A 12,257-nucleotide genomic window follows, 5' to 3' on the forward strand; every position below is an offset into this window, starting at 1 on the left:
AAGGCAGTTGGGACGGCTTTGTGTCAAAGTATTCTTCCCTTGGTTCCAAACTTTCATCTTTTTCTCGGCTTCCGCTTGCGTGGGTTGGCTGTTCCAGTCTCCACGCCTTCACAAAGCCTGAGCTCTAAGGATCAAGAAAAAACCGACTCAGTTGAAACCTCTACTCACATTGGCCTCCTCCCTTTGTTGCTAAGGAGAAGTAGAGAAGACGAAGGACACCAGCCTAGGGGCAGAGGAGCGCTCTGAGTGGTCAAGCAGGAACAGCGTCCCCAGTTAGGGTCCTGCCTGTTCCGTTAACTGCCCCCGCCCCCGTCTTGACTGGCCTTGAAAAGCTCCTACTCGCAACCACATCGCTGCAGGAGCGCTGCAGAAGGGACCGAGATGGGACTGGGGGACTTCAGCCACGGCAGGCAGCGGATGCCCCGGAGTCTCTATGGAGTCCTGGGCCGAGCTGGGCTCTGGACCCCAGTGCTGCATTCTGTGTACCGCATCCCCTGCAACACCTGGCGCATCCACGTGCAGGCGCAGACCCGGGCTTACAGCCTGGTGCTGGAGCACCTCCGACGGCAGCTCCAGCGCGCCTTACAGCGGGCGGCGGCACGCGGGCGCGCCCGACGCGCGCGGGAGGCTGTGGCGAAGGTGGCCGCGGCGGCGGCCGCGGTCCAGGAGGAGCGGAGCCGTGCGCGCGTGGAGTGCGCCCTGGCCCGGCTGCGCGCGGAGTTGGTGAGCGCAGGCTGCGAGGCGGGTAGTTCAAGCTGCGCGGCGGGTAGTTCAAGCTGCGCGCTTCTTAGTCCTCCGCTCCTAGAGCGTAGTTCATCCGAGGGCTCCGAGAGACCCAAGGGGCTTGCTCCCAGGAAGAGAGATCTCTCTTGGGCTCTAACTTTTTTTCTGGACCAGGTGCTGAGGTCTTCATGGGCCGCAGCGCCAAATGTCAATCCGGAGGGAAGGGGCTCCCTGGGGTTGTTGATCCTGGCCTGTCTACTAGTGACTGGCCTGGGACTTCATTAATCTCTCTCCAATATGTTTCCATGGTTTTCTATCCTATAGAAAGTTTCCTATAGAACACTCCTAGTATGTGCATGTTTAGAGTATGAAAAAGGAATTTCAATGAAATTAACTCCTCTGATGGATGGTGTGATTCTATCAGAAACTCTAAATCATGCAAATTACTTTTTTTCCTCCCCTTGCTAAGAATTCAGAAAACTGGAAATAAGTTTAGGACTGGGCGTTAAACAGGAAGAAGTGTTTGTAGATATCTTAGATGAGTTTTTAATGGGAAAAACCTAAATTAGACAATTTGAAAAGGACAAATTAGAAGCAACTTATTTTAAAATGGTACTGTTGTGTAGTGGAGATGTAACTTGGAAAGTTCTCTTGCAATGAATACTACAACTAACCATGACTTTAGAACGAATTTAAGAAACCTCGGCAGGTTATCTATCTCATTTCTGGGATTAAGAAGGGCGATGTGGCAGTAAATCCACGTTAACAATCTGAATTTGATAAGGAATGCTTTGTGTCTGATCCAGCCATGTGGGCGGAACACCTGATTCTCATCCAGGGTCTAAGCGGTGAGTACAAGGAGCTGGATGGCGGATCCACTTCACTGGACACCCGGAGGTCGGTGCTGTGGGCCAGGACGTCACACTGGAGTGCCTGGCCTGGCTGAGCCTTCTGTGGTGCTGACCTGGGATACGTCACACGCTCATCCCACCCCCCTCTGCTGACTCATGTTGAGATCATCAGGCTGGACTAGCTCTGGAACACCTTTAACCTTAACATTGCAGCAAAGTTGCACCATCAACGGAGGGCTTAGACAAGTAATGTATTAGAGGTGGAGAGACGGAAGGGAATTAGACTTCCAAGGCTGTGAGCATTCAAATGCCCCAGATTTAGCTTTTATAAGATCTGCTAACACTTGATGGCCCTACAGCTTCAAGAATGTTAATTATTAGATTTGAATTTATCTCCACAATAGAGATAATAATCACATGGATTATCATAAGAATTATATGAAATAATATATGACATTTCTAAACGTCAACATATTTGTTGACAGTTACCATTATGCTAGTAATTATTATATATCTCAGAGGCTGATTGTACATAAAAGGACAAACATGAATGTATCAAGAATTGAGAATTGGGTGGACAAGATGGCTCAGTGGGTAGAGGCACTTGTGTGCAGGCCTGACCACCTGAGTTCAATCCCAGGCTCCCACTAGGTGGCAGGAGAGAACAGACTCCCTGACCTCCAACTCAGGCACACTGTGACACTTAGATGCCTGGACACACACACACACACACACACACACACACACACACACCTAAAATAAATAAGTGAATTTTTAAAAGAATTGAGCTTTTCTGGAAAGGAAACAGAGAATTTTATGCATACTCAGTTCTTGGGTTACAGACCTGGGAACCATTTCGATGAACTCTCTAGCCATGTTACTGATCATACAAAAGGAGCAAGAGTGGGTATTTTAGCTTCAGAGTCTCATAACTAGAAGTAGTTTTTGATTATAGCATATTAGCTGATTTCTATGGGAGTTAGTGTTCCCCTGTATGTACAGATATCATGATGTGTCATATATAATGTACAGGTATCCTGTGTATTAGGATGGAATTTTTGTAGTAACAATGGTGAGCCATCAATTGAGTCATGTTGTTGTTTATATTCTCTTCTGTTTGGCTTTGTTTTCCTAGTGGAAGGAATCGCTTTCTAGGTCTTTGAGTGGATTTCTGGAGTTAAACCTAAAGTTTTCTATGTGCATAAAGTCCTTAATTTTCTCAGAGAAGGTTTGGAGCTTTCATCGGACTCTCAAAGGGATCTTAGATGAAAGAAATTTAAAATCCATGAGTGTTTTAATTTCCTAAATAAGTGTAAATTGCATATACTTTACTTAAATGATGAATCATTAGTAATAATTTTATCCCCTGATACTCAGCATGAAAGTAGAAGGTAGATATTCACCAGCTCATTCATCTATCCCTTCAATTCACTCCATATTTTAACAGACACAGAGAACCTACCCTGGATGTATATGTAGAATACTCAGAATTGGGAATGCGATCATTAAGGAGTACTGAGTCCCATCCTTAGCAGCATCAGTCTAGTTTAGTGTGTGGGTTATGGCAGCCATGCATATGGAACACCATGGAAGAACAAGGGGCAGTGATGTCTGCCTGCAGTTACAGGAGGCTTCTCAGAAGAACTGGCATTTATTTACATAGAGCAGAAAGAGAAGTGGCAAAGAACATCTCAAAACAGAGGGGTCAGATGGAGCGGTAGCTCAGCACAGGGTTTCCTCAGGAACTGGCAAGGTGTTACATCACCTGTGATAGGAGCTGACATGGGAAAAAGTGCCAGGAAAGGAAACTGGAAAGTCAGGGCAGGATTCTAGAGCCCCGAGATGAATTAGAGAAAGGAATCTTCTGGTAGTTATGGTGCAGAGGCTTTCCATGGTGATGGTTTTGTGGTTTGTTTGCTGGATATCTAAAACCTTTGTCTTTTCTAATCTTCGCTGTCTGAGAAGTGGTTCCACTTCTCCAGGTGCTGAAGAATGAAAATTAAAAAAAAAAAGACTTAGAGGAAAATGAAAGATAACTTTGCCCAGTAGTTTTGTTTTGGAAATTGAAAGGGAACCACCAATCCAGTATTTGCTGTTTACTAACATAGTGCCCTGGCTTATCCTGGGGTGGCTACTCTTGATGAATTGATGAAGCATTTTACACAGAAAGAATTATTGTTTCTTGAACAGCATTAATCATGACCCCTATTAAAGAAATTTACAAACAGTTGATCTTTAATTTCAGGTTGTAATACAACGATTAGGACTAAGCTTTTTCAGACTACCTCCTAGGTAACCTGTCCTTGGAGTTGTATTTTAAAAAAAAATTTTTATTCTAACACACAAAGGCCTTTATAAACTCCTGGATCAGCCTTGCTATCTAACAGGTTTCATTCTAGAGTGAAAAGTGTTAGATTATATAAGGACACATAACTATACATGTGCCTCTGAGGTGTCATTTTATGTTTTGGCTTGGAAGGGAGGCCATTTAAAATCCTGAAAACTCGAAATGACAGGTAATCAAGTAAATGGGCCCAGATCCTGAGCACTCAGGTAGCCCCAGGCAGTAATCCCGTGGCTGGGAAAGCTCATAAAGATAAATGATTTCATCATGGGTCACATGCCATTGCTTGAAAACAGCCTTCAGTGCATAGGTATTCTTCACATGGACAGCTTTGTGCATCAGCTATTTTTGTTTTCATTTCAAGGCCATTTAAAAAGCTATTTATTTATCTGGATTTTTACCTTGTCATATAGAAAGCCAGTTTTATGGCCAGGCCAAACACTCAGAACCAGAGGATAAGATGGGAAATACATCTTTCTTCGTATCTTATTTCCCTTTGCTATGCACACCTTATTTCTCGTGTGCAGGGAGCAGTTTCATTTGATCTATATCTCAAACTAATAAAAAACTAATAAAAATCCTTTTTTTTTTTTTTTTTTTGACTTTTAGCTGGAACTGCGTTTCCAAAACCACCAGCTGGCCAGAACTTTGCTGGATCTAAACATGAAGATGCAGCAGCTGAAAAAGCAGCAGGAGAGGGATAGGGCAGCGAAGTCCTGGAACCGGGAAGATGATGCCATGGATCGGGAGCCTGGAAACGCATAGTGGGAAACCAGCCCACAGCTCTGAAGCAGCTCTGAAAGCTTAGGATAACATAGGCGGCGCTGAAGCAGTTCTAACACCAGCATTAGCAATGCTTTACTTAAGCTCTGAGGGACACTTAGTCCACTGAAAACCTACATGCAAAGAGGAAGTCACAAAACGAATCTAAGAAAGGAGGGCGATACATTATTTTGAAGTCTTAAAGACAGTCATTCATTGATTTGGTTGAATTTTTTTTTTTTTTTAGAAGGAGAAGGAGGCCAAGCAGAAGAAAAAGAAGAGGAAGATGAAGAAAATCCAAAGTGTCAAAGACTGTCCCATCTTACCTGCCTTTTACTGGCATTGCATGAACTGTCAGAATCTGTGCTTGTTTTTATTTATTTTTGGTCTATCCAGTAGCCTATTCGGTGTTCTTCTTTTTGTAAAACTGAGAGTTACTTTTGTCTGGAATCCAGCCACGCCCTTTATGAGGTCAGCATTAAGAATATCCCAAACCCAAGGCAAATACACTAGGCCTTGCTATCATTGAGGCACATGAAATATTCGTGTCCTTATAAAACCTCCCCTCAATTGATTCAGTCTTGAGTTTCATGACTTACACCCCAAACTTCTTAATACAGTTCTTTTGTTCAATTAACTTGGGAATTAAAATGTTTCTTATTGCTGAGTTAAAATACCTAGCTTTACCTTAAAAGTTCTGTCTTCTTATTGCAAAAATAAAATTAATAAAAAAATTGCAGACCTAACTCATATTCCTAGTGTTTATTATCTATAAAAAATATGACAATGTGTGCAATTTTAATATTTAATTACAATAAAATTAGTTCCTGAAGACAAAAGAGAACAGAAAGGAGGATGAGCTTTCCCTTAAAAAATAAATACTATGACTGGCAATGTAGATTAGGCTGTGTGAAGCCCCCAGCACCAAAAAAATAAAATGATTGAAAAAGAGGAAGAAAGAAAAGAAAATTGTGTGTAGGGAGTTGAGAATTGTCTAGGCCAAATTTAATTTTTCTTTATTTTTGTCCATAAATAAGTTGTTCTAACCCTTGAATACTTAATCTCTTTTCCCTGCAAGCCTGGGATGTTACCATATTCAACTTTAGGACATTGTCAACAAGTAGTAGGCAGTGCCCTGACATCTGACCATGGTTCCTTGAAATTCTCAAAAAATGAGCCTATGTGTGTGTGTGTGTGTGTGTGTGTGTGTGTGAGAGAGAGAGAGAGAGAGAGAGAGAGAGAGAGAGAGGTGTAAGTGTATGTTTACGTGGCTGTTTGTTGTTCATGTGTGTGGATGCAGGCACGAATGTACTGTGGTGTGCATGTAGAGGTCGGAGGACAACTTCCAGATGTGGTGTTGGTCTACCTTGTTTGAGATGGAGTTTCTTGAATGCTACATAATGACAAGCTTCTGGAGATTGTCCAGTCTTTGGCTCCCATGTCTGTGGAGGGATGACAGACACTTTCAGATTTTTTTTTTTTGTGTGTGTGTGAATTCAGGTCATCAGGCTTGCAGAACAAATATGCTTTTGCTCAGTGAGCTATCTCATAATTTTTGAGGAAAGACTGTGATAGTCCTTGTGATTTGTGTTTTTTAACTTTAACTTAGATGTTGAAGCAGTCATTCTCAAGTGCATTGTTAAGGTTAATTTTAATAAGTCATTTGATTTCATTTTCAGAAAATACTCAAAGTGATTCATTATATAAGTCCAATTCCTTACAGAATCCAGATTGTCAACACTGGCTAGCGTTCAGTTAAGTAATTTGATTATATTGCTAAGGTAGTACATGGACATCAAAAGAAAGAAAACTTGAAAGGCAACTTGTGGCAGCAGATGCATTGATGTTCACATTGTCAGACCAGAAGGAAAACCCATAGTTTTATTGCAAAGTTTTGGTCACATACCTTTTTTTCATCGATCTTTCAGAGATAAACACTGGTCCACTGTATCCTTCAGGGGCCATAGATGCAGAAGCAGAATAAACTCCTTTCCTCAAAGGTGTCTTATTTATGGACGTCCTAAACAGTGGAACTGGTCTTTGATCTCAGCAGTGCAATGTGGAAATATAGCAGTTGCTTGATTCATACGACAACATACTATCATTAAATTTTTCTGCTCTGTTTCTGCTTTAGTTTATCTCCCGCCTTTAAAAAAAAAAAACAGTCATAGAAGGCGGATGATTGTTCTCCTGCCTTTTCTTTGTGCATGCTCAACTCTTGTTAGTTTGCTGTACCCTCATTCCACAGTGGAGACTCATGGGAAGTCAGCAGGGAGACTTTTCTGAGAGATGTGAGGATGGGCCTACAATAGTTACAGTTCCCATCTTTCTGTGGTTTAAAAGTAATCAGGGCAGCAGCCTGACATTTTAAAGATTAGATGGAAGCAACCAAGACGAGTGCCAGCTGGAAGGGAAAAATGAGAAAATAATTATAACCTAAATTATGTAGCAGGGAAGCAGTAAGTGAATAAGTTAAAGAAAGTGAGCTGCTTATAACAAGTGGCTAGAGAGCGCCAAAAGAAGACATACTAAAGACAATTTGCTTGGATTTTTTCAAGTGGCACAATTTCTTACAGTGTTATGGTGGGATAAAACCATGTTAGCAGGAAATGGCCAGGGAAGAGGAGCCAAGTGAATTAAGACAATTAGGAGTTTTGCACAGGTTGTTAGGCATCAAATTCCTTTACAGGTGGCCTGCATGAATCACATTTTGTTTGGCTTGCCAAACTACTTCTGCTGGAACAGGTGTTGCTGTAGGACCCAGCCTGGGGACAGACAAGTCTGCTCTGGAGAACCTCATGAGAGCTGAGCCTGCACTAGTATAATTACAAGAATCCTCCCTCCCTTGTCCCTTTTTGGCAGGGTCTAGTGCCCAGCATAGCTATCAGCTCTGTTTATTTACTGCTGTAATCATGCCTGGGGTCCCTCCAGGCCTGGGGCCTGGCACCAGCTTCTCTAGTGCCAGCTGCTTTTTGTCTTGGCTGTTATTGCTGCTGCTGCCATCAGTTTTTTGCCCATGCTTTTAAGGAAAGTTAGATTTTGATGAGGAATGTGGTTTGGTTTAGGGTGGAAGCTGGACTTCCTTGACTACCTCTGGATCTTGATGCACCTGAAGAACATGGGGACGGGGCAACAGGGCTCCAAGATGGGTGGACTCTTTTAGAGTTGCCCATTTGGCTTCTTCTCCTGATGCTGATTGTAGCGGAAACTTCTGAGGGAGTGAAAACAACGTCTGCCCCCTCCTTCTTTGGTCCCAATGAAAAACCAAGGGAAGATTTCATCAAACTGCAGTGTGGAAAGCCAGTGAGCTTATTGGGCTTACTTGCAGAACGATGGGTAAGGGTTGACTTACAGGAGTGTAGGTGCTCCTCCTCTCAGGCTGAACTGGAAAGTCATCATCTAAGTGTGAATGGTGACTTCCTCACTGCCACACAAAAAATGTTGACAGAGCTTCTCCTACGCTTCCTCAGCTTATAAACCCTTAGCCTTTCCCTGTTGTGCAACTAGGGCTGACTGGTTGGTTGTAAGGTCCCGAGACTCTCCCTGCCCTTCCTTCCTTGTGGAGTGTAATAGACAATAAGCTTAGTTAGCTGTGATGATCCTAGGCAAGTGGGCACAACTAAGCTTGGGAAGACTGTATCTGTCCATGGTCTACATGCCAGAGGACAGTCCTATGTAACTCTGAGGAATGCTGCAGTTTAGTGGGCTCTACTCCTTCTTTAAGCCCCATAGTGCCATCATTTGTCTCTGCAAGAGGGATGTATGTAACCTAGGGACAATGAAACTAGCAAGGATCATAGCCACCACTCCCAGACCATTCATTGTGCCACAAACTACATTTTCATTAGCATATTTAATCCTTGCAATGATTTGTAGGAGTTTAGGACCTGTTTGTGGAATCCTCTACCTTGGATTTAGTCTTGGCTCTATCATTACTAGCCATGTGCTTTAAGTTTGTTAGAACTACCTAAAAAATCTAGAGATGGTACTTTGCTTCAGTCTTGAACAACCTACATTGAAGGGCCTGTGTCTTAGTTTCATTTCTGTTGCTCTGCTAAAATATCCTGACAAAAAGAAATTTAGGGGAAAAAGTGTTTGTTTAAGCTCACAATTCCAGGTTACAGTCTATCATAAGCAGAGAAATCAGTGTGGCAAGCTAAAACAGCTAGTCACATTATATCCACAGTCAGGAATAGAGAGAAATGAATGCATGCATACTTACTACTCAGCTCGCTTTCTCTAGTCTTACATGGTCCGAGATCCAAACCTAGGGAATGGTGCTGCCCACAGTGGGCTGGGTCTTCCCACATCAATGAACATAATTAAGACAATCCCCTACAGACATCTCTTCTGGTCAACCTGATCTAGATTATCCTTCATTGATGCTCTTTTCCCAGGTGATTCCTGATTGCGTCAAATTGACAATGAAAACTAATCATCACGGCCCAGAAGCTGGTTTTGGAGTGTGTGTGTGTGTGTGTGTGTGTGTGTGTGTGTTGTATTTGTGTGTGTATAGTGTATATGTGTATACATGTTTGTGTATGTGTGCATGTAGGTATGTAGGTACACACGCATGTACATACGGGTGCATGTGTACGTGAAAGCCAGAAGTCAAAGTTGGGTGTCTTCCTCTATTGGTTTTTGTCTTAGTTTTTAAGACAGAGTCTCTCACTGAACCTGAAGCTCAATGATTTGGCTAGGCTGGCTGACAGGCAAGCTCCAGAGATCTACCTGTTTTTCCCTCTATGCCAGCACTGGAATTGTAGACATGTGACATGTCCTCCTTTTATGCAGTGTCAGGGGATCTGAGCTCAGGTCCCCATGGATGTATACCAAGTACTTATTGATTGGGCCATCTACCCAGGCCCTAGTTTTGAACACTTGATGAGAAAGGATCTTCTCTGTTTCTTTCTCCTTTTCCTTCAGTTCTACAGCATTTTGCTCCCCTTTGGACTTGACTTTCCCTATGCCTCTTTCCTATCTTACATCTTTAAATGTTCTGTTGATAGTTTTCTCTGTTGACTAATAAGTTATTTCTCAAAAATGGGGAATATGGGGTAAGGAGACATAAAATCAATAAAAACTGCCACTCTCCAGTCTTCCTGAATATGCCTGGAACTCAGTGCTAGGTGCAATTCAACTGAATTGTCCTTGTAACACCATGTTGTGCGAACTATTGCTTTCCCCATTCTAAAGCAAAAGAGAATAAGAATGGAGAAAGGATGCAACTTGACACAGATCACTCAGCTAGCTAGTGGGAGCCATTGAGAGTCACATCCAGGATTGTGAAGAATGATTCACAAATACACAAATTCAGTATTATAACAAAAGCTCGACAGAAGCATATATGGAGCGCTAAAGTAGCTTTTGCAAGAGCCAACAAAGCCTTCACTGAAGACGCACCTCCAGGTTGTTGTGTTCCCTGAAAAAAGCCCCAACTTTGTTTTTCATAATTTACATAAGTTAGTTGGGTGATTTTAGACAGATTGCTGTATATATGTCTAATTTTTCTCTTTTGAAAACTTGACTGAGGGCTGGAAATGATCCCTAAAGCATCCCTTTGATTTAGAAATGTCTAATACTGCCTGCGGTGGCTGGATTCTACTCACACCTGTGTTAGCTACTGGCAGCTTATCAATGCATCTGGCCAGGAAGTGGACTCTTTCAGACCCAGCCCTTGTCCTGGTCACCATCACAGCTGTTGCAGCCTTGATGATGACAGGAAGAATTCTCATCACTCTTAGATGTCCCTCTGCTCGTCTTACATTCTATGGCTGAAGCTGAGGGAAACCATGTCACATTTGCACTTCAGAGGGAGACAAGCATCACTCAGAACTTTTACATGTTATGATTTTAGAGGCAGCTTGCTGAAGTACACACTGCCGATTGAATGCAATGCTTGGTGTTTTCCAGAGCATAGCCCTGCAAGGTGTCTTGGACATCCTGGCTCCTTCAGACCCTCATATGCTCATGTAACGTGTCTGTGGTCATTTGCTTATCTATGAAATGATAATGTTCTGATGAAGGATTTTCAGAAAGGATGAGTTTGTTGTTCAGAGTCCATGGATTAATGCCTGTGAAATGTGCTTATTACAACAGTCTACCTAACAGGAATTTTGCTCATTCTTCTTAGCTGATAGAAGTTGTCCAAATCCAAGATAGAGGTTAAGAATAACAGTTTTAGGGGGACTGGAGAGATGTGTCAGTGGTTAAGAGCACTGACTACTGTTGCAGAGGACCTGGGTTTGATTCCCAGCACCCACATTGTGACCAATAACCATCTATAACTCCAGTTCCAGGGGAACCTGACACCTTTGTCTGACTTTCATGGGCTTTGCATGACACAGGTGTACTTACATACATGCAGGCAATACACTCATACACACAAAATAATAATAATAGAAAAGAATGACAATTTTAGTTTTCCATCCCTTCTTGAAATGCAGTATGGGTAAGGAATCCATTCTGCTCAGTAAGACATATGGAGAAATTTACTGAGCATGGGGGTGGGGGACTGATTCTGAAATTTTCCCTTATACGAGGAGAGATAGGAGGTAAGCACCTTTTTCACGCTTCTTTTCTTTCTTGCAGACATTGTCACAAGAGGCTGAAAAGCTTTCACATACTGCAGCCATTCTTTGACAAGATGGGAGCCATGTAGACTCGCTGGGGATGAGAGGACAGAAAGATGCAAAAATGCAGTTACTTGATCTCATTAATCACTGAGCTGAGGAATCGATCCTGACACTGCCTGCTCCTGGTTGGTCTTGTTCTGGGACAGTGATAACATCATCAAACCACAACTATTTAGACTACTTTTTTTTTTATTGGTATTCAGTTCCTTATACCTAAAAGGCACCTTAACTGATATACTTGAACCCTAATAACTCACTGATACAAAAATTCAGGATGGAGCACCATCAGATGTCATCTCTAAATATCATCAGAGGCTATAGGCAGATTCTATTTGGTGCCTTTAATGAGATTCTAGCCTATGTAGTAAGAAATCAACTAAAATGTATTGGAAGGAGACTTCTCTAAAAAAATCCTGATCCTGGGAAGACTCTGGAGTCCTGAAGTAAATGTTATTGTGTTGGAAATATTTCACCATGATTATTGCTCATTAAGGATGTCCACATGTCCATGGAGCGATTACCCATCAGCATCTACCAAAAAAAGCTACTTTACTTTTCAGCAACTGAAAGAGGTAGGGACTCCAAGGGCAGCAAAATACAGCAAAGTGTTCATCATCTCTTAAATTTTTATATGAGAGAAGCTTAGTAAACTATCATATAATGGCCAGAAATGGAGTTTCTATAAAAATAGCTTCTAAATTGGTAGCAAGTATTCTCATCACTCTAAACGCCTATGGGATTCTCTTAGGAATTGTAGTACAAAGAAAAATTTCAAAGTGTCAAGATAAGATGAACATGGCAAGTGTCCTTCAAAAATCTACTAATTATGTGGTTCACAGTTTACTTGGTGCCACGGAGTTTACCAAGTGATTTATGGTCCAAAATTTACCAGGTGCTCTCGTAATGGGTAGCTTATTAAACTTACATCATCTCTCTGAAGGA

At 42.2% G+C, this 12,257-nt stretch overlaps 1 protein-coding gene across 1 annotated transcript; it reads left to right on the forward strand.

Annotated features, from left to right (window-relative positions):
• Positions 1 to 324: 324 nt before the first annotated feature.
• On the forward strand, positions 325 to 5,411 carry Aard (alanine and arginine rich domain containing protein). The gene is made up of 2 exons (XM_008837962.3): positions 325 to 723; positions 4,528 to 5,411. The coding sequence occupies exons 1-2, from the start codon at positions 382 to 384 to the stop codon at positions 4,681 to 4,683; spliced, it is 498 nt and encodes a 165-aa protein (XP_008836184.1). The 5' UTR covers positions 325 to 381; the 3' UTR covers positions 4,684 to 5,411.
• Positions 5,412 to 12,257: the final 6,846 nt, after the last annotated feature.

The sequence above is a fragment of the Nannospalax galili genome, unplaced genomic scaffold (assembly GCF_000622305.1).
Source record: "Nannospalax galili isolate Female #2095 unplaced genomic scaffold, S.galili_v1.0 scaffold17, whole genome shotgun sequence".
NCBI lineage: Eukaryota > Metazoa > Chordata > Mammalia > Rodentia > Spalacidae > Nannospalax > Nannospalax galili.